At 36.2% G+C, this 27,245-nt stretch overlaps 2 protein-coding genes and 1 long non-coding RNA gene across 14 annotated transcripts; 2 read left to right on the forward strand and 1 right to left on the reverse strand.

Annotated features, from left to right (window-relative positions):
* Window positions 1–4,327: 4,327 nt before the first annotated feature.
* Window positions 4,328–17,401, reverse strand: LOC112175850. Of its 7 annotated transcripts, XM_040512522.1 has the most exons (12): window positions 17,288–17,401; window positions 17,158–17,206; window positions 9,885–9,953; window positions 8,588–8,861; window positions 8,049–8,495; window positions 6,734–7,014; window positions 6,185–6,426; window positions 5,899–6,100; window positions 5,723–5,817; window positions 5,428–5,550; window positions 4,724–5,101; window positions 4,328–4,508 (listed from the first exon to the last, which is right to left on the reverse strand). In XM_040512522.1, exons 5-12 carry the CDS (start codon window positions 8,162–8,164, stop codon window positions 4,485–4,487), a joined length of 1,461 nt encoding a protein of 486 aa, XP_040368456.1. In that variant the 5' UTR covers window positions 8,165–8,495; window positions 8,588–8,861; window positions 9,885–9,953; window positions 17,158–17,206; window positions 17,288–17,401; the 3' UTR covers window positions 4,328–4,484. The 7 variants fall into 7 exon arrangements, with proteins under 7 accessions (XP_040368456.1, XP_040368458.1, XP_040368457.1 ...); XM_040512524.1 differs by lacking the exon at window positions 8,049–8,495 and having other exon boundaries at window positions 17,288–17,400; XM_040512523.1 differs by lacking the exons at window positions 17,158–17,206; window positions 17,288–17,401 and adding an exon at window positions 15,941–16,014.
* Window positions 12,196–13,067, forward strand: LOC112187952. Its single transcript, XR_002931278.2, has 3 exons — window positions 12,196–12,254; window positions 12,510–12,671; window positions 12,841–13,067. It is a non-coding gene; the product is annotated as an uncharacterized LOC112187952 (long non-coding RNA).
* Window positions 17,402–19,739: 2,338 nt separating the features above from the next.
* On the forward strand, window positions 19,740–27,019 carry LOC112182411 (tafazzin). Of its 6 annotated transcripts, none has more exons than XM_024320907.2 (12): window positions 19,743–20,007; window positions 20,169–20,282; window positions 22,466–22,495; window positions 22,832–22,931; window positions 23,114–23,203; window positions 23,895–24,182; window positions 24,725–24,843; window positions 24,935–25,000; window positions 25,153–25,350; window positions 25,716–25,834; window positions 26,073–26,178; window positions 26,363–27,019. In XM_024320907.2, the coding sequence occupies exons 6-12, from the start codon at window positions 23,957–23,959 to the stop codon at window positions 26,819–26,821; spliced, it is 1,293 nt and encodes a 430-aa protein (XP_024176675.1). In that variant the 5' UTR covers window positions 19,743–20,007; window positions 20,169–20,282; window positions 22,466–22,495; window positions 22,832–22,931; window positions 23,114–23,203; window positions 23,895–23,956; the 3' UTR covers window positions 26,822–27,019. The 6 variants fall into 6 exon arrangements, with proteins under 6 accessions (XP_040375093.1, XP_024176675.1, XP_040375091.1 ...); XM_040519157.1 differs by lacking the exon at window positions 22,832–22,931 and adding an exon at window positions 20,466–20,493 and having other exon boundaries at window positions 20,169–20,238; XM_024320909.2 differs by having other exon boundaries at window positions 20,169–20,238.
* The last annotated feature ends 226 nt before the right edge of the window (window positions 27,020–27,245 follow it).

Here is a 27,245-nt window from a genome sequence, read left to right on the forward strand (position 1 = left end):
CCAATAAGCCACCTCACTATCATCATCCAACATATTACGAATGATAAGAAACACCCAGATCAGATCGAGCAATAACAACACATTGAAACTACCAGATTACAAACAATTGATAAAACTAGCCGGAAAAGTTGAAGAACTAACCGAAAGGCAATCTCGTAATGTTAGAAGACACTGTCGGTTAACCCTGCTTCCGATCATCGCTTTCTTTCTCCGGATTCAGCTGCCAAAACGTACTGATCAAGATCGAGAGGGAAGGAGAGGAGCGAAACGAATATGTTGAAGACCTGACTCGACCCGCCGAATTCGATCTAGCAATTCACGAGGTCCCCGCTCTTGAGATCAATATCTGCAGCGCCAAGATCGCCGACCTGTGACGAAACCATGGAGTTGAGATCCAGGCCCACGTGGTTGCTATTAATGTCCTTGAACTCCAAGTCCATGAGCGTGTCGAACTCCACCGCCACGAAGCTCGACCCGGAACCCGAACCAGGGTCCTCCACGCTCTGGAGCCCCAAGAACCTGTCGGCTTCTCTGAAAACCTCATCATCCAGCGAGATGATAAAAGCCAGCCCGCCGCCGATCGAGGAGGGGTTCAAATTGCTGACGGAAAACGTGAAGAATGTGGAGAAGCTAGCCGGAAACGGAGTGGAGGGTTGCTTGAAGCGGACGGGCTTCGAGTACAGCACTCTGCCGGCGCCAGAGTTGGGGACGGCAAGGTCGCGAGTGAGACACACCCTGCCATTGTTCAAGTGGGCGTCGCCGAGGAGCTTGAGGCTGCTGGGGGTGAGGAGGACAAGATCGATCTGTGGAGAAGGAGAGAGAGAAAAGCAGAAAAAATAAATAAAAAAAGAGAGAGAAAAAAATAAAAAAAGGATCTTGGGGGTAGAATAGTCATTTTAGACCTGTTTTGGACCTGTTGTGTGAGAATTATAGAGAATAAGGACTATCCAGTTTAATTTGAAAGGCGAGGGACTAAACTGTTTTTCAGGCAAAAGTTTGAGGAGTAACAAGTATTTAATCCAAAATAAAAACTCCTTTGGTAGTACTTCGAAAATATATCTGAATAAAAAAGGGGGCAATCATCTGAAAAATGTTTTGACAAAAACACCAAAGTCAATAATTTTGATCAAGAGAAAAGTGTTGTTGAAAAACCTAAATGTTATGAATGTGGTGGTATTGGTCATATCTATTCTGATTGTGGAAACAAAAAATATAGCTCACCAATTGACAGAACTCTTAAGTCAACTTGGAGCGACAGTGAGGAAGATTCTCAAACTAAAAATGAAGAAGAGAGCATTGCATTCACCTCCTCACTTCATCATGAGGCATGTGATGATTCCAACAATGAAGGTGAGATTTTTGATGTATCTGATGATGACACTAATGATAAGTGCAGGGAATTGTATAAAGCTTCAAGAGTGATGCTCAAAAGAAATCTCAAGTTGGAGAACGAGATTGAGCAAGTCAGAAAAGCAAAGGAAAAGGCCGAGTTAAATCTTGAATCATGCAAAGAAAAATGGGAAGGTGAACACATTGCTTATACTGAAAAAAATGATGTTTTGCAGGATAAGATGAATTCCCAAACTTGGGAGGTGGAGCGTACTGAGTTGATTGACATGATTAAAACCCTTCAGGTTGAAGTTAAAGCTCAATCAAATTTGAATGTCTCACTGACCTCTGAAATTGAGAATTTGCAGGTTAAGCTTAAAGAGTCTCAAGAAAAGTTCAACAAATTCTCAATAGGGTCAGATTTGGTTTCTAAAATGATTGGAATTGGAAAACCACACACCAACAAGAAAGGGTTGGGGTATGAAGGTGCAAAAACAGAAGGTGTAAAAATCGTTCGTTCTAACTTTGTGAAATGTGTGAGCTCAAGTGTGCACTCAAGCTCATCAAATGACCAAGAAATTCATCCCCAACTCTTCCTCAAAAGCCAAAATTTGATTCAGCACCTCCACCTCATCAAAGGAGAACTTAGGTAGGTTCTGACATTCACACCTCTGTGAGTCAGCCAAGGTACGATAAACTCTCCAAATTTTTTGTTCCCATGTGTCATCATTGTGGTAAAATAGGGCACATTCGTCCTAGATGTAATATGCTCCGCAAGGAATCCAAAAAAATAAGGAAACAAAAGGAACCCAGCTCTACAGCCTCTTTGCAAGCTAAGCTGAAAAAGCATCTGAAGTTGATGAACAGGATTGCAGAGCGTATTGCAATCCCAAAAGAGCATAATTTGAAGCAAAAGCAAATCTGGATTAAAAAAGGTTCTAATAATTGTTTCTCTACTCATATGGATAATCTTGATAATATGCTTGAGCTTGCTTTTGTTCCTACTGAACATAAATTAAGTGATTCGTTTACTAAACCCTTAAACACAGCTTGATTTGAATAACTTAGAAGCACCATTGGTGGATGCTCTAAGTATTGATACTCTCAGTTCGCTTGATCCATTTTGCATGAATTCATAGTGTATGATATCATATTAGTATAGGTGCATTGCTCTTTTTATTTTTGCATTTTTGTTTTCAAATTTCTAGAGAATCAGGATTGCATGTGAGATATCCCAGCGTGTCTGACAGATCAAATTGAACTTAGATTGACAAGTGCTCTAATACTTTCCTTAAATATGATTGTGATGAGTCGAATAACATGTTTTGAATGAGTTCTTGCATCACTCTGTAATCTTGAGCATGAACAACATATTCTTTATCACTTTGTATTCTCACATGCACACATACTCTTTTGTGGTGGTACGTATCTTCTTAGTTAATTTGATTTTAGTTCACACATACTAAGTGAGTGAATACTGTTATTGCTCCCTGTTAAAAAAGTACAAATATTTGGAGCAATGCCAGGCTATTCCCAAAGTAAACAGGCCTTGGTTGTGGTGGTTGTGGTGAACGATATGAGGTTTGGGAAGAAAAGGGAATGGTTTGGTCACCCAGGTGGATTGTGAAACTATTGACTCGAGTTGATATGTCCTTTGGGATGTCCTTGTTACATCTAGTACCCTAAAGTCAACTGACTTGGGAGTTGTTGGCATAAAACTTGTTACATGAGTCTTAGATTTCTTGAAAGAAAAAAAATGTGAAAAGCTTCATAGTGTGTGAAAGGCAAAAAGAAAAAATATTATGCGCACACGGTCTCATAAGGGGAGATTTGAGTTGATTGTGATTATCTTTTTCACTTCTTATGTGTGTTCTACTTTCTCTGATTATGAGATTCTTACAAACCCCACTTTGAGCTATGTTCACTTACACAACAAAGGTACAGAATACTCGATCATCTTCTTGCTTACTTTGTTGTTGTCAAAATCTCTTCACTCATGTGACCTTAACTTATTACTTTCATGTTTGAGGATTGGTGCTAACACTCTTGTCTAACAGCTATGCTTTTGTCTCTGTCATTTGTACAAGGATACAAACCCAGTCATTGTGTGTTTGCATTTCATTCTTACATCTTTCATAACAAGATCACACTTAGGGGGAGTATTGATACTTGGACTATATCCAACTGATTGATTCTACATAGCTTCCGCTACACAAATTGCCTTTGTCATTCCTAGACAAAAAGGGGGAGATATTGATGAATTTGATCAACTTGTGTTTTGCTTGTTTAAATATTTTGATATCACTACAAAAATATCGTTTTTTTGCGACGTTAAGAACCCGTCGTAAAAGAGGCAAAAAGCGTCGTAAAAGGTTATTTGCGACTGACTTGCGACGGGGAAAGAAACATCGTTAAAAAATGCGTCGCAAATAATCGAGCACTTTTTGCGACATTTTACTCGCGTCGCTATTAATTATTTGCGACGGAATTGCGACGGTTGACTTTGCGTCGGTAAAAATTCCGTCGAATTTACTTTTTTTTTGCAACACCTTTTTGCTACGCGATAGTCCGTCGCAAAATATATATGCGACATGTTTTTGCCACGCTACGGTGCATCGCAAAAGATATTTGCGACGCTCTTTTGCTATGCGAAGGTCTGTCGCAAAAGATATTTGCGACTCTTTTTTGCCACGCGAAGGTCTGTTGCAAAAAAAGATATTTGCGACGCCATATAAATGTCGTTAAAAATTTAATTTTTTTGCTACGTCTTTTTGTGACGAATGTTTTCATGTTGCAATTAGTTTTGGCGATACTTATTACCGACAAATGTAAATGTCGTAAATAGTCTTTGCGACACTGGTTATTATAATTTTCCCGTCGCAAGAAGTCTGTGTCTAATTTTTTACAAATGATTTATAATAAATTCATTTTGAGAATTTTAATTGATTTTTTATAACCAAAATAAACTTTAAGATTCATCGCAGTTGAAATGATACAAAAGAGTAATCTATATAATAATTGTATAACAAATGCCTTGAGTCATGCAAACTAAAATGTCGCTGCAAATACAGTAGTAGTCAAAATACTAAACAAAATGATCTAGTTTAGAGTAGCATGCTAATTGTAAAATTTATTAACATCTTGTACTTCCAGCATCAACTCCTAGATATTTCTCCAACCTGGAAAAAAGAGAAGAAAACCCATTGGTCAATATACTTAGCCAAATAATAAAATTATTTTTGTTATAATGATGAATTCGTTTATTTCCAACCTTATAGTTTATCATGAAAGTCAACAGAGATGAAAGCTATAAGTAAAAATAAATAAATAACAAAAGATATACCCTAGGTATCTTGAAGAAGATAAACAAAAACAAAAAATAATAAAAACATACCTGTTCACTTGTACTTCCACTTGGGTTTACTTGGATACCAACATGAGCCATCAAAAGATTGAGACGATTCGATACATCATCGTACTTTAATTTCATGTCTCCCAATTGAGATTCATGGCTCAATTTAAGATCATCTAGCTTTGTCTGATAGTTCTTTTCCATTTCCTCGTATTTTCTTTCCATTTCCTCAATTGTCCTTTTCTCATTAGTCTCATAAGCTTTGGAATTACCAAACACTTGAGATGGAGTTACACTTGTTCCATACATGCGAACACGTCCATGTGCATCTTCTCCCATCACTTTAGTGAATACCTCTTCACGAAAAGTATCATCTTGTTCATCTTCTGGCCTCTCCTCCAAATATTCATTGAATTGACTCAACAAAATATAATTTCATTAAAAAATATAATCACTAAGACCAAAGCTTAATTATAAACATCAGGAAACATAACCAACATAACAAACAAGCCAAAATCCTTCACACAAAAAATGTCGATAATAACTGTTATTCTACCCATCATACCAAGTAGCTTAAAACCAAAGAATTAGAGAACAGAAACCAAAAAAAAAAAAAATTGATAAAGAATTGAAGGTGGTCAAGGACTAAACCAATTAAACAACATACAATTAAAACACAGTGCATAGACGTCTAATATCATTCATTATATAAATACAATTATGCAAATTAAATATATTTTTCTTACAATAACAGCAGTAGCCTCATCATCATGAATTTCAATTGGTTGACCATCATCATCCTTTGTTTTCATTGCTCTTGTTTTGACAAACATGCTGACACGATCTGTTTTCTCTCCATTCTCCATCATCTATAGCCAATAAAAAAGGAAGCAACAACATTGCTTAGTCTGATAATAGAAAATGTGATGATAAACATATTCTCATATACATTACCATATACAAAAGAAATTAGACATATTCAAGTATTCTTAATTATGGCATTCATTCTATATTGTACTTTTATTGGGATACTAGACATACCTCTTTTCGTAGTCTAGCAAAAGATTTTCGACCGGTCCTATGAGGGACACCTCCTCCTTGTGCACGGTTAGATTTATTTGTCTCACACATTTCCTACAAAAATACTCATACACCAATACTTAACTCTTTTGTATTGTTTGATCTAAAGTAAATAATTTCAGTTAATCAATTTATTTTTATTTGCGGAAGACCCCAATACTTTACTAATATCTTCCATTGCTCTCCAACAACCTGACTAGGAATGAATGTTAATCGCTGCTCATCCGTTTCATATTTATCATACCATTGTGTCTTGACTCGGCACTTCCAGTCCCTCCATCTACTACCAACAACCTTTAAGCAATGTTGTTTATACTCATCCGGAACATCCGTATTATCCTAACAAAAAATTTATGTATTAATCAAGAATCAAAACAAAATATAAAGATTAGTTTAAAACAGGTAGTAGAAATTTCTTTGTACCTTGACATCTTTCCAAATGGCATCCAAAATATCTTCTGGCATGGCATTCCATGAAGTATATGTTAGAGGAACCTTCTCTCCATCTCGCGCCAAAATTCCAAGTTGTGAACTAAATCCCTTCCCATTTTCAATAATAAGCATCCAGTTAGCATCAAACTCAATATGAATTAGTTTTCCAGTTCCCCACTCAGGCATACCACAAGCAGCACCTCTACCTTTCTTAGCTCTTTGAGTAATTTGACCTGATCCATAGTTATAGTAAACAAAAGACACTTTACTAGTTATACCTACACCACATAATCAAAATCTATTTGAGCTATCTACTGTATGTTCAAACCCTCTCCTAGTTTCCTTAAGTAATTAATCAACTATTTTGTTCTTTTGTTGGAAAATGGCAGAAAGAACTAGCAGGCGTGCACACTACATTAATTAAGCTTCAAGCTATGTTACAAGCTGATACAAGTTTGGTGTGACATATTTTCTAGCTAATTCTAATGTAAAGAAAAAGAAAAACACATCAAAAATAAAACTTTTTAAAGTTGAACCAACCTGAATCATGTAATTGAGTTGTAACAGGCTCCTCCTGACTAGTTTCAGACACATGATGCTGCGATGTCTCTGATTGAGCAGCTGTAGGTGTCTCCAATTGAACTTCTTGTTGATTTCCAGTAGTATTAGATCTAGGCCGTTTATACTGACCAGAAGCAGACGTACGTTTAGTTGATCGTGATTGCGACTGACCCTTTCTTGGTCTCACAGGAGAAGGTGGAATCAACTCCTCCATAGACATACATTTTGTTCTCTTAGGTGCCATAAATCTGCAATGAAACCTTATACCACAACAATAGAAATACATTCTAATGAATCAAATTAATCCATCAACAAATGAATTGATGTAAAAAAATAAAAATATATAAACAAATGAGAATGAAAAATAATTGTTCATAATTAATAATTGATGAGTTGTCATGAATAGTTGACTTCAAATTACTTAAAAACTTTCTCCAAATAAAAACTATTGTTATCATATCATAAAAAAATTAAGACTGAAATAATGGTTCATAATAGAAAATCAGAATTTGGTCAATCAAATTCTTCCATTTCAGCAATAGGGTCTTTCTCATTTGTATCCACCTCTGTTCCATCCACTCCTTCCCTCACCCAATTAACTTCCGCATCATTCTGATATATAGTTTCATCCAATTGTTGACGAGCATACAATTCAACTTGAGGCACTACTGTTGGACGGCGGGAAGAATCCTTCAAGTACATATCAAACAAATCTCTAACCGTCATGTGAAGAACCACATGCCAATCGGGATCTGATGGGTCTTGCACATAACAAACTTGCCTTGCCTGTTCTGCGAAAATAAAAGGCTCATCCCCTATTACATTATCTTTGTATAACAAGTGCTTAAAATTCACCAGTGTGAATTTAAACTCATCATCTTTTCAGCATATTCGATTATTGACCCAATCACCCTTAAATAAGACAAATTTTAACTTATTGGTATAGCGGATTTGAATCACGTCAGTTAATACACCATAGAACCTCTCCTCAACTGGTCCGTCTCCTGTAGTAGCATCCATCATAATACCAGAATTTTGAGTGGTTTTTTTTTTATCTCGACTTTTCGTACGAAACCGAAAGCCATTGATAAAATATCCCTTAAACCTCCTACCATGTTTATGAAGACCATTAGCCAAAGAATTTATTTCATCAGAAAATACCCTATTATGAATTCGTCGTTCCGTCTGAACCTATAAAGAACATTGATATAGTAATTTAAGTAAAAGCAGAATCCAATCAGTTAAACTTGTATAATAGACATGGAAAATTAATAAAGTAACCATCTATACTTACATATTCTTTAAACCATTTGCTAAATGTTTCAATGTGAAGTTTCTGGATATATTGATTGTTTCTATTAGGCCATTGATCCGCAAGTATTTGAAGATGTTGGCTGAATAGAAGGACATGTTAGAATTGATTCAAAAACACTAAATACTCTATGTAAAATCAAGAATGACTTACTTTCGAAAGGGAAGCACTGAATCTGTATTCATTAGAACATAATTATGTGCTTGTGCCCTAGAAACATCATCAAGGCTTATTTTAACTCCTTTACCCATAGGACGACCAAAATCAGTACCACCATCATAATTTCGATCAGGCCTATTAGACTTTGTTTCCACTTCATCCAAGTATCTCGAGCAAAATGTCATGCATTCTTCCATCAAGTACCCTTTAGCAATAGATGCCTCGGGATGTGCACGATTACGAACATATTCTTTTAATGTAAATAAAAACCTAAAAAAGTATCCGTATCATATACCGACAAGCTATAGTTAATATTATATAGGCTTAAAATATACAAAGATTGAAGCAATGTATTTACATACCTCTCAATTGGATACATCCACCGAAATTGTACAGGACCCGCAAGCATGCTTCTTCAGCTAAATGGATAGGCAAGTGTTCCATAATATCAAAGAATGACATTGGAAAGATCTTCTCAAGATGGCAAAGTGTAAGAACAATTCTTTCTTGAATATCTTTCAAGTCAGATGGTTTGTTTACTTTTGAGCATAGTTGCCTAAAGAAATTAGCCAACTCAATCAATGCTTCAACAACATTCTTAGGGAGTGCTCTTCGTGCAACTATTGGAAGTAATTGCTGCATCAATATATGGTTATCATGACTCTTGAGACCTGAGATAGTACGTTCTTTTAACCGAACAATGAATGACAGTTTTGTAAACTTTTCACAACCGGGATATAAGGGACATTCTGCATCTTTGAGCAATTTAATAAATTTCGCAGATTCCTCATTTGGTCCCTCAACATTTTCACTTTCTACCGGAAAATCATCACCTAGACCAGGATTTGCAGTGGGAATCCCAATCGCCTCATTAATCATGCCCAACATATCATCAATGAGGACCGAATCAGAGTTAACCCCACTACATTGGCATGCAGTTGTAGGTCTGAAAGGTTCACCATGTTTATCCCATATTCTATATGTTTCCCAAAATCCGTCTACCAATATATCCTCTCTTGCTTCCTCCCTAGACTTAAAATAGCGATTGCGACATAGCTTACAAGGACACTTTATCCTTGTTGGATCAACGCTGTTGGCGAATGCAAACTCCAAAAAACTATCAACTCCATCTTCATATTTATGCCAGTCCGTTTCTCGTATATCAATCCAACTCTTATCCATGTTTATTCTCCTACTTGTTATCCAACAAAAAATATATATATATATATATATATATTAAGTGTATGTATAAATATATATATATATATATATGTAGATTTAAAAAACTATCTATCAAACTGGGCATATAAGTTAATTTGATCTCTTGTAATCAATAAGGCCGACTAATACTCATTAATAATTTATGTAACATGCTTTATACACACACACACATAGAGATATAGGCATTGTAATTTACTGCACACAACCCTAAGAAAATTCTTACTGTAGGAACTAAATTTAGTAAATTATGTTTACATTGCATTGTTAGGAGTACAAAAACTTCAATTTTGTGCAGAGATTTTTTTTAACATATTTATTAATCATTTAACCATAGAAAAACAGAGCAAACCAAACAAAAGCATGGAAAAACAAAGCAGACAAAAAAAAAAAGCATGGAAAAACAGAGGATTTCGTACATGAAATAGAAAAGATACTTACGCTTTTCTCCCAAGAGAATGCTACACCTTCCTTGTTAGTCTTGCAAATGTTCCAAGTGCAATACGTATCCTAGACATGTAATTATATTAGAATATGCAAAGTAAAATACACAAACAATTACAATGTCTAGCATGAAAATAAAATGCAGCAAAATGAAGAAACAACAAGCATATGGAACAACTAAACTACTGACTATTTTTTTTTTTTCCAAGAATTGCTCTGTGGTTCAATTTTAATGTTATTGTCAATGGACTTTAGATCCCATATCAGTTTATTATAAGCAAGCAATGGTCAAGTTCCTGATAACCTGTTCCTAAACTAAACTACTGACTTATTTGGAAGTGTTATATGGTAGTACCACTAGGCCAATAACCTCAACATACAACACTTTTTGCACAACGAAAAAAAAAATGTTGTGTGATGAGGGAAAGTGAATCATACAACACGTTTAAAAAACTTGCGTTGTATAAGGTTGTTAAAATTCTGAAGTTTTTAACTAGAAGGTCTTTACACAACACTTACAAGAATAATTTGTTGTGTGAATGAAAAAACAAATAGCGGCAGATTTGCCTCCTAACTTGACTCAAATTTGTCTCAAAATTGGTTCCACATAGTACAACAGAATAGTTATATATGTTGTATGAGAGTTGCATGCAAAATATCATACAACAGTTTTTTACTCTGTGTTGTATGATCAAGAGGGAAAAGTTTGGATGTGCGTGCTTATATTCCCAAAATAGCACTCATTCCCCCCAAAACCTACAAATTTTGATTGAAATATCAAATATATCTGGTGGTGTTGATGATCCCACAACTAAATGACTTATTTGTGTTGTATGAATGAATAATGCCCTGCCCTAGCGCCAAAACTGAAACTTTGATTTCAATCATTTCACATAAGCGGGAACATTTAGAAGGTTGTGCTTTCATTCCATCACTTGTAAAAAAAAACAGAAAAGAAAAGAAAGCAGGGGTCATTGAACTCTCACGTTCTATTCTCTCTCTCTCTCTCTCTCTCTCTCTCTCTCTCTCTCTCTCTCTCTCTCTCTCTCTCTCTCTCTCTCTCTCTCTCTCTCTCTCTCCAGATCGCTCCTCTCCTTGTCTCACTCTGAGTCTTCTCTCACTCTCTTCTTCATCCAACTCTCTTCTTTACCCAGAAATCATAGTCTTCCTCTCTCTTTCATTCTGAAATCCCAAATAGGGAAACCCCAATCTCAGATTCCCCAAAATCAACCAAATCTCTATTGGTCGAACCCTCAATCTGAAACCCAAATTTCATTGACCTAACTCTTGTCTCCACAATTAGAGGATATACACCGACAAATAAGATGAAGTTTATGGAAATCCTACTTCGGCTGCTCTAGCTCCTTCCTAGGTTCACGCACATCAATTTCAATTCCTCATGGTATTGCAAGGCTGGGCATCTTGCTGAGTTTTATGAGTATTGCAAGGGCTTGAATCTTGCTAGAACTTTTCAGTTTCCAAGATGGTGGATCTCAGCCCCAGGTCTGAAATGTCCGGCAAGTATGCGGAGCGTGTCGGCGTCGGAGCTCCGGTGTATCTCTTTGTCGTCCTTTAATACCTGGCTGCTGTGGTGAGTTTTGATTTTTCTTAATTTTCTTAAATACTTCCTCAATTGGAGTGTTGTTTGTGGATTCAGTGTGAGAAATTTGGGTTTTGGAAATTTGGGGATCTAGAATCTAGGGATTTTGTCTCTGTGTTGAATGAATGGATTTTCAAATTGCGAATTTGGGTTTCAAATTGATTTGGATATTTATCACTAAGATTTGAAATTTGAGGGGGTCTCAAGGTTTTGTTTTGCATTTCAGGGGTCTTTACTGATTGAGCTTATTCAGCAGATGCAAGTACAAGGTGTGCAGGTAGGGTTTATTTGATGACTCTCTTGTTGGTCCTTTTCTTGCTGCTGTTTGAGATTCGTTAAAGAGAGGTAAAAAAGATGACTTTGCCCTTTGAATTATTGAGGTAGAATGATATTGTTCATGTTGCTGAGATGATCAAGTGGAATATGTGAAATCTAACTTGGTTTAGTTTACATTTGAATTGTTATCTGAGGTGCATACTGAAAGTTCTGCTCAGAAAGCAATATGAAGTTACATTTGAACTCAGAAAGCAAGACTGTAATTGCAAGACTGTATTACTCTGAGTTTTACTCTTCTGAGTATCTCACTAACATAAACATGAGTCTTGCTTTCTGAGTTTTATCTTCGGTGCATACTGTAAGATTCTTGATTGTGATAGGCGACCTACTGTGGCGGATGATAGTGATGCCACAAAGATGGGTTCAAGGAAGATTTTTGTTAAACAATATCTTGTGAAGTGGAAGGGACTATCATATCTACATTGCACATGGTAACTTGTTAATGGTTTCAGCTTATCTCTATGTATATGGGTTAAATCTGTTCGCTGGATCTCTTATACTATCTTTAAGAACAGTGGCTGGCTTACAAAAAAATCCTCTCACTTTGAAAACCAACCCTAATGCAAACTGGTTGTCTTTCAAGCTACTCTGGCAAATTGTGTATCCATTTTGGATAGTAGGCTAGTTTTATGTGACAATAGTCAGTTTGAGAATTTCCATTTACCTGCCAATTTATTTTCTGTCAGGATTCTTGAGAAAGAATTTTTCAAAGCATTCAAGACATACCCGCGTCTAAAGCAGAAGGTTAACAATTTCAATCGTCAAAGGTCTTCCATTAATAACACAGAGGAGGAATTTGTTGCCATTCGACCCGAATGGACAACTGTTGACCGGATCCTTGCTTGCAGGTTCCGTTTCTATCTTCTTTTGTCTATTGAACACCAATATCATTTGACCATGAAAATGTTTGTATGCTTCAGTTCATTCGAAATTCAAATCAATATGGGAGGTTAATGGGAAGACCTTAGTGCTGTATGGGAAGTCTAGAATGTTTGTAATGCTTATTGGATTCTGCAGGGGCGATGATGAGAAGCAATATCATGTAAAGTGGCAAGAACTTCCTTACGATGAATGCTATTGGGAAGTGGAGGCTAATATCTCTACATTTCAGCCAGAAATAGAGAAATTCCATAGAATCCAGTCTAGATCTCACAAATTGTCTGGTAAGTAGAAGAGCAGTCTTAAAGATGCTCTCGAATCAAAAAAGAAGCAGAAAGAGTTTCAACAGTTTGAACACAGTCCTGAATTTCTTTCTGGAGGTACCATTTCTATCTTTTATGAACTTTGAATCTGGCTTGCCTCACTCTTCCTCAATGATTTGTTTTGACTACGGATGCCTGAGTGCTTTTTGGTGTAAATAAAGGTACACTGCATCCCTATCAGCTTGAAGGTTTGAACTTTTTACGCTTCTCCTGGTCCAAACGAACTCCTGTGATACTTGCAGACGAGATGGGACTTGGTCAGTGTATTTATCACTTTAACCTATGGTATAATTTTCTTTCTTGATAGCTGAATTTTACCAGCGGCTTGAGATTTATTTGGTTGCAGGCAAAACTATACAGAGTATAGCTTTTTTAGCATCTCTGTATGAAGAGAAAGTCTATCCACATCTAGTGGTGGCTCCACTTTCAACGTTACGAAATTGGGAACGGGAATTCGCAACATGGGCACCTCAAATGAATGTTGTGTGGTTTTTATGTAGGTGAGGAGAGGAGCAGACAAAGCGGAGATTTACAGTCTTGCTTTCTCTTCCACTGCCCAATGGCTAGCTGTCTCAAGTGACAAGGGTACTGTCCGTGTTTTCAGCGTAAAGGTTGACTCAGGATCTTTGGGGAATGATGGATCATCCAGTACATCAGAAATTAGTGGTTCTAATTCATCAGGCATTTCATCTCTATCTTACATCAAAGATAATATATTTTGGTATCTTGCACTTGAAGTTCTGATTTCTCAAGTATAGTGATAGTAAAACACTTGAGTTTGTCATAATAACTTGGGGCCATATGTTTTCTAGATCTAGAGACTTAATAAACATTATAAGGTTGACTTCTTGTTTAGTATTACAATCAAGTGAATCAACAGATGCCAGGATTTGAGTTAAAAGAAATTATTGAATTCTTTTATGGTTTGAAGCCTTTTTCAAATAGTTTTGGATTTCAAGTCTGGTCTTTCAACCTCACTGTCGGCTTATATTTTACAGTTGTCCTTCTAAGGTATTTTAGTTCATAATGGTCAGTGGCCAAATTTCGCTTGCAGGAAGGTGTACGGTACATTGTTGCTTTTGGCCACCAGAAGAACACAGTTATCATTGTTGGCATGGACGGGAGGTAACCAAATTTGTCATTTCTCTTATTACTTGTCGGGTATATGGGGTTGAAGGTTGACTATTTTACTGCTTACCATACAACATATTTAATATCCTGCAATTCCTTCCCATTACTCAATAATACAGTATGTATGGCAATCTGCCTCCCTCTTATCTGAGTCTATTGATTTTTGCCCTGGCTACAGCTAAAATGTTTGTTCCTCATTTTAGTTTGATCCATTTATCTGCAGTCATTGGTACTTGTTTTGCAAATTGAAAATATTCAACAACATTAGTTTGACTCTGAGCTATCATCTGAAACTCTGTATCATGTGTGATCATCATCATCGATTTTGTTTCATTGTATATAATTTGATTTGTTGGTGTAATGTGCATTTTGAATATCGAGCTAGATGTCTAACGAAACTATTGGAAGACTGTAATTGCATAACCCTCAGTATCTGAGTGAGATTCTCTACAAACAAAAATTAATTAAAACTTGTTTATGGTCATGAAAGTTGAAAACTTTGATACTAAACTATGTGAACTCTTGTTTATGTTACTTCCCCATTTCATTGAGAGCTTAGCCTAGGATTGTGGGTAAAGTCCCTAATGTTTGATACTATAGACGATGTGGTAAGTAAACTGTAAATAGTTTTGGATATTAGTTTATGCCTTCTTTCATTGCTTGGATTATATATAATTGAAATGGTGAATAACTGAATCAATGTATTGTGTAGGTTGGAGCTGCGTTTTCCATGGTTTACATATTTGGAGCTCCGGTCATGTTTGTTGGGTGTGGGCAGTGCTACACACACCTCAAAAAGTTGAATGTAAAATCAATTGTGAAGACTCCTTTGGTTAGAATGCTTTTGTTCTTTTAATGTTGGTTTGGATGATTGGGAAATGCTCCCTTTTTACATTTGAAGTTTATAGTATGAGTTCGATTAATCATTTGATGTTTGCAATCAGTTTTGTTTCCAATTGATCAATGTTCATTAGGTAAAAATGAGCATTAATAATGCACGAAATTCAGGAAATGAAAACGATCATACAACAGATTTTAATAAATGGCAATCCAACGTTGTCTCAATACACACAATTTGGGTATCTACAGAATGCATTTTTACATATCACACAATGGTTTTACAAAAATTATGTCTTCTCATTTACAATCACACAACTGTAAAAACTGAACTACGTTGTCCAAAACTAAGTCACACAACGACCATACTCTACAACTGAAGTGTGAGTAGAAATCAGACGACAGTGAAATTCAAAAAAATGTTGTCTGACTAAGCTTTCCAACAACAGTTTGGAAACAAGTTCTGTTGTATGAAGCATGCACCTGCCATGCGCACGGCAGCTGTGCCTGGCATCTGCCGAGGGAAGGCATAACGCTGATAACAAAAAAATGTTGTGTGTTTGTAAGTCATACAACGGTGCAGAACCGTTGTGCCATTTTTCATCACACAACGCGTTGATACACAACGGACATTGTCCATATCCCACAACGAAAAATGTCTGTTGTCTGTTTCGTTTTTTGGCCTAGTGATACTCAAGCTTTGCTTGATTAAGAATAAGGAAGCATCTAAGCCAAACAAGACAAAGAACAATTTGAAAGAAATGGAAAAAAAGAAAAGAAAAAGAGATCAGATAAAGAATGTCTATGTTATGTTTATATACATGTATATTTTTTGACCACCAAAGCAGAGCAGCATATCAAATTAAAAAACAACAAACAATGTTGTCATATCATTAGAAAAAAAAAAAGGAACTATAGGCACGGCACCTCTTCAATATTAAGAATACCTATCCAAGACCAATCCCAGGAATAATTAGCGATGATAATAGTGTATCAAAGTTGTAACTTTTCTTCTTGACCTAAAAGACCAAAAAAAAAAAAAAAAGCTAGATGAATTCAACTGTGAGATACCAGATGATGACCATTATATAAGAAAACTAGCTTCAATTGTTCTTCATATATACAACATAGATCAGCTAGATTAATGCAACAACTCATCAATGGTTATTAACAAAACAACTATACAAGAAGACAGAACATAGCAAAAACAAAAAAAACAAAAACTAAAAAAAAAAAACAAAAAAGAAGAAAATGACAAACATAACTACTAGCAAAAACATGTCAAGTCTCTACCCTCTCAAGTCTTCAGATACATAGCAGCATAAGGTGAAGAATGCTGCAGCAGCAAAAAAAGAGAAAACCAAAATAGCAGCGAAAGATGAAAAAAGCAGCAGTAGCACTCAAATAATTGATCAGGCCACCCAAATACAGAAGCAACCCAGCAAAGAATAGCTTGGCAGCAAACCAAAGAGGAAAGAACAGCCAGAAAAAAATAACAATGACATGACATAAACACAGCCACTTAACACGAATATGAATTTCCCTATAGTTGGTTATGTTGCTTTGGTACCAAAGGAATATAGTACATGAGTGATTGATGTCAGAGGGCATGAAGGCTTTCCCATAACACAAGCATATCTATGGTAGTTCTGCCATTTTTTTTTTCCTACAGAATTTTTAGTTATCAAAACAAAATCTTTAAGGATGCAAAGAGAGAATGAGCGAAGAAAAGCAAATCGCTGTCGGAGAACAACGGAAACAAGATGCAAGTTCACTGTCAAGATGGACCCAGAAACTTACAAGTATATGTGTAAATCTGAAATCATAACATATGAGGAAAAATCAATGACTCTGCAACTTGCAATGTACTAAAATTGAGGCAGTTCAATGATCATTAAGTGTTGGATGCATCCAGAAACTTAAGACTAACTTTCTCGCATTCAATTTCAGAAGCACAAAATGGGTTCACACATACCAAGTCACTACAAATTGCAATTGCAAATTTACAGCAAACACAAAATTGAATGTAAGATGAATCACAACCTTCCCCTTTCATAGACGACTCACTAACTAAACCCTCATCAATTCACAATAGAGGAATCACAAAAAGAAGATTCACCTAGTTCATAGAAAACAAAAAAAGCGATATATTGAATGACATTACCTGACTGAGACGAACAGAAATCACCAATTTAGGGCAGTGATAGAGAGACCTGAAACAAAAGGGGGAAATTAGGGTATAACGAGCAATAATCCTACAATCAATTTAAACCTTCATAAATGCAATAACAAACCTTGCTTGATTCTGTAGTCGTGATAGAAACTGAGGCCGGATTGCTAAGAACCAGCTTTGAGTGAGAGAGCGAGAGAGAGAGAGAGAGAGAGAGAGAGAGAGAGAGAGAGAGAGAGAGAGAGTCTTGCCGTCTAGCTAGAGGAGACGGGTTAGGAACTGATTTAGAGAGTCTTGCGCGCCGTCTAGCTATAGGAGACGGGATGGGAACTGATTTAGATCGATGTTCAGTTTTTTATTTTTATTTTTTTTATTGCTGATACGACGTGTTTTGAGTTCTGTCGCAAAACCTCCTTATTTTCTACCTATTTACGACAGTGTGTGCGACGGCATTTAATGGGGGACTCAAATATATTGGCACCAACTTTGGGCGCTTAATTCCGCCTAAAATTAAAGACTTTTGCGAGGGCTGCGTCTCGCGTCGCAAATAAGCCTTTTTCTTGTAGTGTATTGATCTTGAAATTGTGTTGACATTCCTATGCCTTATCTTTAACTTGCTTTCTACAAGATGTGTTGATAAGTGTTTCAGGAAAGACATATTGCTGATGGAATGTGATCATCTTGTGTTTTGCTTGTTTAAATATGTTGATATTGATCTTGAAATTGTATTGACACTCCTATGCCTTATCTTTAACTTGCTTTCTACAAGGTGTGTTGATAAGTGTTTCAAGAAAGACATATTGCTGATGGAATGTGATGATCTTCAAGTACTTGTTGAGGGGAGTGTGCCTAAAATAGGATGTTTTGTATATGAATGCCAAAGGGGGAGATTGTAGGTATAAGGTTTATACTTGATGTGTTGGCATCCCTATACAAAGCACACGAAGAAGCCTACAAAGTTCATCAAAACTGATCTCGGAGAATTTCAGGTAATTGCATCTCATGCATAAGCACGCCGAGTCAGTCCTAGTCAACCCTAAGTTTTTGGGAGTCCAATTTTGGAAAGTATCTTTTGGTTTTTAGATTTTATTTTACAAAGATATTTTCCAACTGATAAAAATCGTGCTTTTGAAGTCCTAGGTGATTTAGGATTTGTTTATTTTAATTGGATATCTTTTATTAAATTAAAGATCTTTCCTAGTAGGAGTCCAATTAAGGTTAAGTTTTAATTGTTGAGAATTTATTTTCTCCTTAATATATTCAGAAAAGCAGCGTTGATTGTGTAGGGATTTTGATGCAATAATTATTGTGTGTCTTGCTTGCTTAGAAAGAGTTCCATAGGAGTCCATGAAACACTTGTTCCGTGTCTAAGTGTTTCATTGTTCATTCATATACATGCATTGATTCTCTCGAGATCAGTAGAGAAGATTGGTGGTGCAAGTGGAGCGATATTTGCATATCGTTCAAGTGAAGAAGAAGGTCAAGATTCAAGACAAGTACCTCTCTAGTGAGTCTAGAGATTGTAGCCGCGTAGAGAGCTGTATGTGTTTGTAAAGAACCATATCCTTCATTAATAAGTTGATTGATTTTATTTGGGTTCTCAAGAGTAAGAGCCCCGCAGTGTTTTTGATCTCAAAATTGAGATTTTCACTGCGTAACCAAAATTGTGCTTTATGTGTGAATTTTTTTTTATTTCTGCCCAGTAAGGATTGCAATGTATCTATCAATCCTCGAAACCCAGAAAAACGTTTCATCTAAGTATTTTCACAGCCTCTTCCTGGGAATCCTTGCAAGCACAAGAAATCAGGGTGTTATAGGTCATAGCGTCCGGTTTTACAACCTGCTTTGTCATGTCCTCAACCACGTACTTCTTGAACATCCTTAAGCCTGCCGGCTTTACCAAGAATGTAAATCAAAGAGCTGTAAAACGAAACATCAGGAACAACACCATTCCCTTTCATAAACTCATAAACCTCCAAAGCCTTGGTTATCTCCCTCGCCTTCCCCAAAGCATGCATTACGATAGTGTATGTCACAGCATTCGGCTCGCAAGCCTTGCCCTTCATTTCACTAAGAACTTCATCAACTTTGCGAAAATCCTTTGTCACTACAATAGGCCTCAACCAAACAAGTATACGAGAAAACATCGGGGTGAGACCTGTGTCTCTCCATCTCCTCCATTGTGTTCCTAGCAATGTCTAACTTCCTATTCTTACACCACCCATGTATCAAAACGTACGTTAAAGCTGTGAGCATTCACAGGTATAGATTCCTTAAACTCCAAGAAAGCTTCTTGGGCAAGCTCAACGCTTCTCTCCTTCACCAATGCATTCAGTAGAGTGTTCAATGCCACAACATCTTTGCTCAATCAATCCAAATCGCTCCATGCCCCGAAACGCCTCGATTGCCTCTTGGTGCTTAACAGCCTTTGCAAGTCTCCTAATTAAACACGTAACTTAGTCATTGTCTCCAACGTCACATACCCGTCTCCAATTTGATCAATTTCCTTAATATTATTTTATTACCCATTTGCCCCTGTTTGTTTGCTTATTACAAAGCTGCCATCAGCCCTAGGTGTAAATAGTCTGATCGATCTGTTTGCCTCTTTCTCTCGCCAGTCGCAGTGAACCCAGTCCAAATCGCTCTTGGTCTCCGCTCGAATCAACAAATTTCTCTCGCTCTCCTCGCACAGAAATGCAAAACCAAAGAGATAGAGATCCGTTTCCTGCTCAAAATCTCAAACTTGCTACTGCTCAGTTTATTCTTTTGAGGTGTCTTTGAAATTGATGTTGTGCTTGATTTTGATGGATGCGATTGGGCTTTATTCCATTGTTTTGGTAATGGGTATGTTATTTTTAGAGACTTTCTGTTTTTGTTCCTTCTTATTCAATCTGTTTAAATTTTGCTAATCCAATTCAACATAGACTCAGTCCGTCTCATACTTCATTTGCACACCATATATACTAGCTAGCTACCTAATCGCAGTATATATATGTTTCCTACAGATTTCTTCATTTGCTTTTGAGATCAACATCAGAGCCAACCCAGACTCGATTACAGAATTCATCAGTTGAGGTGAATCCTCATCTCCTTCTTTCCAATTCTTTCTGTCAGTATAGGTAATTTTCATTTCTTGCTCCATCATGGTTATATATTCTAACATAGTGAATGGCTGACCACCAAGCACATTTAGTTGCATATCTGATGTAGACTTGGGCAACCTAAATAGAGTCAGAATAAAGTCTGTGAATGAGTCACTAAAAGAAACATTGGATTTTGTTTTGCATGACTGCTTTTGATAGTGGAACCGGGGCTTTAAGATAAGTACGGGTGAGTGTTTTTGCCAGTTCAAGTCTAGCATAACTAGAAATATTGAAATTTTTGCTTGGAGATTTATTTGTCCGGTATGAATGTGAAACATGATTGTTCAATAGGTATGTCTTTGTTTGATAAAAAAAAAAAAAAGATGATTATCTTTTGAAATTTTAATTTCATAGACATCTAATATGAGTTTTATGTTAAAACTTAAAAGAGGTTTGCATAATATGAGTTGATCAATGGATTTGATCAGATTTTTTGAGCTTGATAATCATGGATTTGATGTAGATATGTATTTAATTGTTGTTAAGTTTCTTAGGTGTCTAAATCATACAATGGCAATTTTTTAATAGTGTGATCTGTGGGTCAAGATGATCTGTGATAGAGGTAATGTTGTTAAGAGTCAAGATAACCTGAACAGATCAATTTTGGCATCTGTTGCTGAATAATTAACCCAGGTCCAGGTCTGTTTAGTGTGTTTCTAAGTTTAAAGTTCACTATGAATCTAGAAACTTTTGTGTTTTGCTCTAGAGCCTTAGAAGCAAGGTAGTGCTTTTTACTTATTGGTGACTATTTTTTCTTTCTTATGTTGTCAGATATGTTTAAGTCCACTGTTTTGGTAAAAAAAATATTTGGGATTATCCCATTCCAGCAAAGTATTATGTTCAAGATCCTCTTCAATCTTTGTAGTACAATTTTTTCTGTGCTCTTTAGGTCTTCATTTATATAATCTTTCTTTGTTTATAACACTTTGTGTGCTTTATGTAATACTCTGAGCAGTCTTTCACGTTCACTTACTTTTGAATTTGGGTGTGTACATCAGCAGAATGCTATTTTGCCTCTCTTAATTTTTCCTACCTTTTCATTTCGGTTAATAAATTGTAAACTATGAGTCTTGATTCCTAGATCCTAAACTCTTGAAAATATTAATGGCAATATCAGAAACTGTTTTCTCAAATGCACAGTATTGAGAAAACATTCTACCGGCTTAGACAAAGTAACCAAAACAAATGCATTTGCTTGAGAGAAGAAAAGTGTTTCATTGAGTGCCTTTGAATTTTATTTTATTTTATTTTTTTGTAGTGGTTTTTCAATTTCATGCTAGGCAAAATGCCCGCGTGGTGCTGCGGGTATACTATTGATATGGTTGAATTTACATCAAAACTACGTTATAGGTACATTAGATATAGTAAAACTACATTATCCATTGTTCTATTTGTCTAAAAAATCTGGTGCCTTTGCCATACGAATCTGGATTAGCAGCGACATCATAAAAGGAATGGATGCTGCCACTATCTTGGTTTCCAGCCCAAAACTGGTTTTTTTTTTCTACCTAGAATAATATTAACAGCTTCGGAAAATAAGTGGCCATTTATATTAAAAAGACGCCAGTTTCCGGTCGTTTGGCCATTTGTATTCTTGGTTTCTTAAATCCACAAGATCAAATATCACTACATTAATCTCATAACTCAGTCTCTGATTTCTCAAAATTTGCTTTACCAAGTTATCGTAATGAACAACAAATTTTTAGTGATTTTGTTTGTTTCTTAAGTGTTGTTTTTGCCATTTTCTGTTGTTTGGTTGCTTTGTTCAAAGTGATTAATTTACTTGCCGTGTTCTTCTGTCATTTGTTAGTTTTTTTTTGTCATACTAAGTTGCTCTTTCTACTTTTCTGTTGGGAGCTTCTTATGACAGTCCATATTGTGCTTTCCATGCTTCTCAAACGAGATTTTTACAATGATATGTACGTCAAGCATTTCTAGCAGCTTGTTAGTCAAAGGAGATGTTCATCAATCATTACTGTTAATATTGATTCCTATTAACAGACATGGCGAGAAATAAGATTATTAGTATACCATGCACTTCACTAACTTAAAATCCACTTTTGATAGAGATCTAAAGTTATCTTTTCTGATTAGAGAATCCAATGCTCTCTAATGGTTACTGATCATTTTTTTATATTGTATTTCTTGCACTCTTGCAGGTTATAAGTGGCTGCCCTCCAACTCCACCGGTAACACCCTGCTTCTTTTACGTTTTTATTAACTTCATAAACTTTATACATTCACTTTAATGCTTAGATAATAGAACCAAGCCTTTGATTCCCTTCGTTATGATTTTCCGCCCTTTATGTCTGCATTTTATGTAATCATTAGAGAGCATTGGTTTTTGCCTTTGCTTCTATTATGGAAAACATTTCAATTTGGTAAATCTGGACATTTTTCTGGATATTTTCTTTGAAATAGCCTTTCGAGCTTTTTTTTTCTTACCATGCAAACAACCCCGCTGAAGTTAGATTTGTTGTGTAGTTGGAACTCAAAGAACTAATCAATTTTCTGTTCTTTTACAGCAAAGATATTCTTTACTTATCATCAGAAACAAACTTTGCTGATCAGAACACAATCATCAGGACGCTACCCAAAACTAATTCATTTAGCTCTTCAGAATAAGTAAAACTCTGAAAATAGCATATTTTTCTTTTCATACTAGGTGCCAGATTTTTGGTGTGTCAATTTATTTTTTATTTTTATTTTTTGGGCTTTTGCTTCTGGTTCGAGCAGCGTTGTGTTTACGTTTGGCAGCTTTATAATTAATTTTAAAATTTTATTGCTGTTTTGTTTGGATTTTCTAGATTGTATGCAAAAAAGTGTACACATTGTTTATCTGCTGCTGTTCCTCTGTGCATCGTTTGCCATTATCCCAGTCTCTTGCTCTTATTAAGGTATGTGCCTTTTGATATAGGATTTCTGTATTTACATTGGTATTTATTATTGCTGGTTATATAGATTAATTAAGATAGTTGTTAGTTCAGTTATCATGTGTTTGGAGGTGCTCTTTGGTTCATATTTTTTGCATTCTAATCATGACGATATTACATATAGTAATTTGTTTAGAATGATATAAATACAGAAGAAAGGAATTGTAATGCATTGTTTTGAGTTTGAACTTGATAATTTTTTTGAATGAAATTAGATAGTCTCATAGAAATATATGATCTCATGGTTGGTTCTGGAAAATGTTAAGAGTAATCCAAGTTATATAAAGCAAATATGAACCAATCCAAGCCAAACCAAATCTGTTGCTCGGACTATGTTGATATTTAGAATGCTATAGAAATCTTCTAGACTCCCACTTAGCAATGTTGGTAACCTTTGGCACTGATCACTGTGGTATTTGTACCTCTTCTCTTCTATTACAAAAGGTGTTTCTATTGAGATCATTCAAGTTCTTTGCTTTTGAAGATTTTTGATTCGGCCTATTCAATTAGAAAATACAATTGAGTCTATTTCAGTGTTATTGAAGTACCAAATTGAAAGCTGTGAAATGGAAGGCAACCAAAATTACACAAATTGTAAACTATGAGTCTTGATTCCTAGATCCTAAACCCTTGAAAATATTAATGGCAATATCAGAAACTATGATTCTCTCCCTCTCTCTCTCCGTTTGTTCATATTGATCCTACGGCGTCGTTTTGATGGCTGCTGCGAGGGTTGAGCACGGAGATCTGTGGAAGAGCAACGCCCTCTCCGTACAGCGCCGGATCAGGGAGCGGTTCAGAGTCGAGGTGGACTGCCGATTCAGGCACCACCCGATTTTCGCCGACGGCTACTTCGCCTCTACCGTGCAGCGGTGGCTCCAGCGGTTCCGTGATTTCAAGAGGGACTCGCTTCAGTCCTCCACCGTCTTCTATCGCCAACGAGGTCGGTGCTTCTCTCACTTGTTTTTGTTTTCGTTGAGATTTTGGTAGTGATTGAAATTTGATTCATTTGTTTCTGTGTTTACTTTGCAATTTGATATGATCATGGTCGGTGAAGTTAGTTTAGGTTGTGAAGGAATTCGAATGTTAGTTTTGATTAGGAAATCTTGCACATTAATATAATCCACTCTCTGCTAGAGTCGTAGTGTTAAAAATCAGGTAGATGGAGTGAGAGGCCGCGCCTAATTATATCTGAAGCTTGTGTAATGTTTAAATTTTTGGATTAAGGACATGGTTGGGTTCTTATTAGCTTGCATTCTGTTAGTTCCTAGGACACGGTCGGGTTCTTATTAGCTTGCATTCTGTTAGTTCCTAATGTTACAATGATGAAATGAAAATCTATGGGCTTGAAGATCTTTTCAATAATACTTGTTCATTGTTCTGTTTGTGTTTTCTATAGCATGTACAATGTGACAACATGTTATGCAAATGTTCTGTTTGCATAAGAACCATGATTAAAGGGTGATTGTTTTTCGGTGGGTGTAGTGGGCAAGGAAATCAACGCTGAAGAAGAGTCGGCCATTCTTCGCATGGTGCAAGCTGTTGCTGTGCCGGTCATTGGCAATGTTTGCCATGTGTTCATGAATGGATTAAATCGTGTTCAGGTGTGTGAAATTGTGTGGAGTTGTTCATGTCCCAAGATGTTTGATTGTATGTCATTGTCGCAGCAATAATTTGCTTTTCTGGGTGTGACAGGTCTATGGTTTAGAAAAATTTCATGACGCGTTGCTACGCAGACCCAAAGACAGGCCTCTTATAACGGTATAACCTCATTATCCAATTTAATATTTCCAAAACTTAATGTGCATGAAGGTTACTCTTTTGTTCAACTACCATATGCTTCTCCAAGACCTCCACTATTTATAGTTTCCTATTGTTAAATTGTAATGTATTTTACTTAATTCACATTCCAGGTTAGCAATCATGTGGCTTCTATGGATGATCCGCTTGTTATTGCTGCGCTGCTTCCTCCAAATGTTCTTCTGGATGCTAAGAACTTGAGGTGGACACTCTGTGCATCTGATAGGTGTTTTTCGAATCCTGTAACTTCAGCATTTTTCCGATCTGTCAAAGTCTTGCCAGTTGCTCGTGGTGATGGGATTTATCAAAAGGTACTCTTTCATTGTTTCTAAAATATTGATAAGTTAGTTGAGACCCTAGAATTTGTATAGTTTTCGAAGCTGCTGTGCACGACGTGAGAGTAAATCCAACGGCCCTAGCATATAGAAAGTGCTTTTAGAGAAAAATATATTTGAACTTTACATTGTATATTTCGTTTGTCACAGCTATCATTTTGTCTCATATTCAATCCTCAGTTGACTAAATAATTTTGGTGTAGAAAGTTGGGTGAAGTTTTAATTACTCTATATAGAATTGAGTTGTTGACGTTTGTTTTGGTTCCTCTACATTTGTATTAATAGTCCTTTAGTTTGACAACGATGCTTATCTTCTCATCTTTATTCTTTTATTGGTTCAGGGTATGGACATTGCTATTTCAAAATTAAATCAAGGTGGCTGGGTTCACATCTTCCCAGAAGGTAGTCGTTCTCGAGATGGTGGTAAAACCCTGGGGTCACCCAAGAGAGGTGTTGGGAGGTGAGGATCTATTGTGAGAGATATCCCTTTTGTGACTTTGATTAATAAGATATGTAGTCAAATCATTTGAAAGATATTTTTTTTGTGAATGTTGGCTCCCAAGCTTTGGTATTTGAGTTTCTTTTAGCAAGATGTCTTGTATTCTTGAATGGTAACTTATGCTTTAACACAACTGCACTTGGATTCAATTTCTTTTTGTTAAAACACTGTTTGATTTTTATTGCATATTACTTGATAGGTTGGTCCTTGATGCTGACAATATTCCCATGGTTATTCCATTTGTACATAGCGGGATGCAGGACATCATGCCTATTGGTGCCAGTTTCCCGAGGATTGGCAAGAGGGTAGGTAGTTTAATGCTTGTAACAATGATTTGAAGTTGAAGTTTTGGAGAAACTTTTGATACTGCAGCAACCATATATGAGGGTTTAGGCCTTGATATTCAGTCGTGTACCTCTTAAGGCCTGGATATCAACTATTTGTTTCTTCAGCGTGCTTACTATTTTCACATATACTTTAAAAATGTAGGTGACGGTGGTTATTGGTGATCCAATCTACTTTGATGATTTGCTAAATAATGAAGGAGCAAAGCATTTATCAAGAGGAAAGTTATATGATGCAGTATCCTCAAGAATCGGTCATCGATTACGTCAACTGAAAGTTCAGGTTGACAAATTGACTAAAGGGACACAATTACTAAATGATGGTTCACTGATAGAAGAAACTCCAGAACTAGTTGTTGCCGGTACACAAGAGCCCAGGTCTTTTGATCGGTTCCGAGTGGGTTTCTCAAAAGATGGCTGGATTGCATCAAGGATGCGTAGTTTTATGGAACCTACTGAGCTGATGGGATTTGCAGCCAGAGGCTTATTTGTGAACCGTAGAGCAGTTGAAACCTCTGAAAGTGGTAGTAGAAGGGTTGGCCCGTTGAAAGCATGGAACCAATTTCTTGAAGCCAATGTACTACCAAGATGGAACTGTGCCTGACTTTACTTCCAACTTTAGCAGAGGCTGATGTAAATTATAATTAGGGTGTTCATTTATAAATGAACTACAATTTTGGTCAGGAATTTTTTTTTTTTTGTCAGCTTAATAGGAAGGTTATAATAAAACAAACTGCCTTTTGTTTCCCAATGTAAACAGGTGAAATTTACTAAAGCTAAATATGATCCGGTATTTATTGAATTTCCATTCAATTAATTTTAAACATCAATCTTATTTTAATGAGTTAATTACTGTTTACTCCCTATACTTATAGGGTCTCATTGTTTCAGTCTCCGACCTTCGAATTTCACATAAAAAGTCCCTGAACTCTCAATTTCCTCCCAATTCGTCCCTGCCGTCAAGCTCTGTCCAAATTATCTGTTAATTTGCTGACGTGGCATCCATTTTATGCCAAAATATCTATTTT

The sequence above is a fragment of the Rosa chinensis genome, chromosome 1 (genome assembly GCF_002994745.2).
Source record: "Rosa chinensis cultivar Old Blush chromosome 1, RchiOBHm-V2, whole genome shotgun sequence".
Classification (NCBI taxonomy): Eukaryota; Viridiplantae; Streptophyta; class Magnoliopsida; order Rosales; family Rosaceae; genus Rosa; species Rosa chinensis.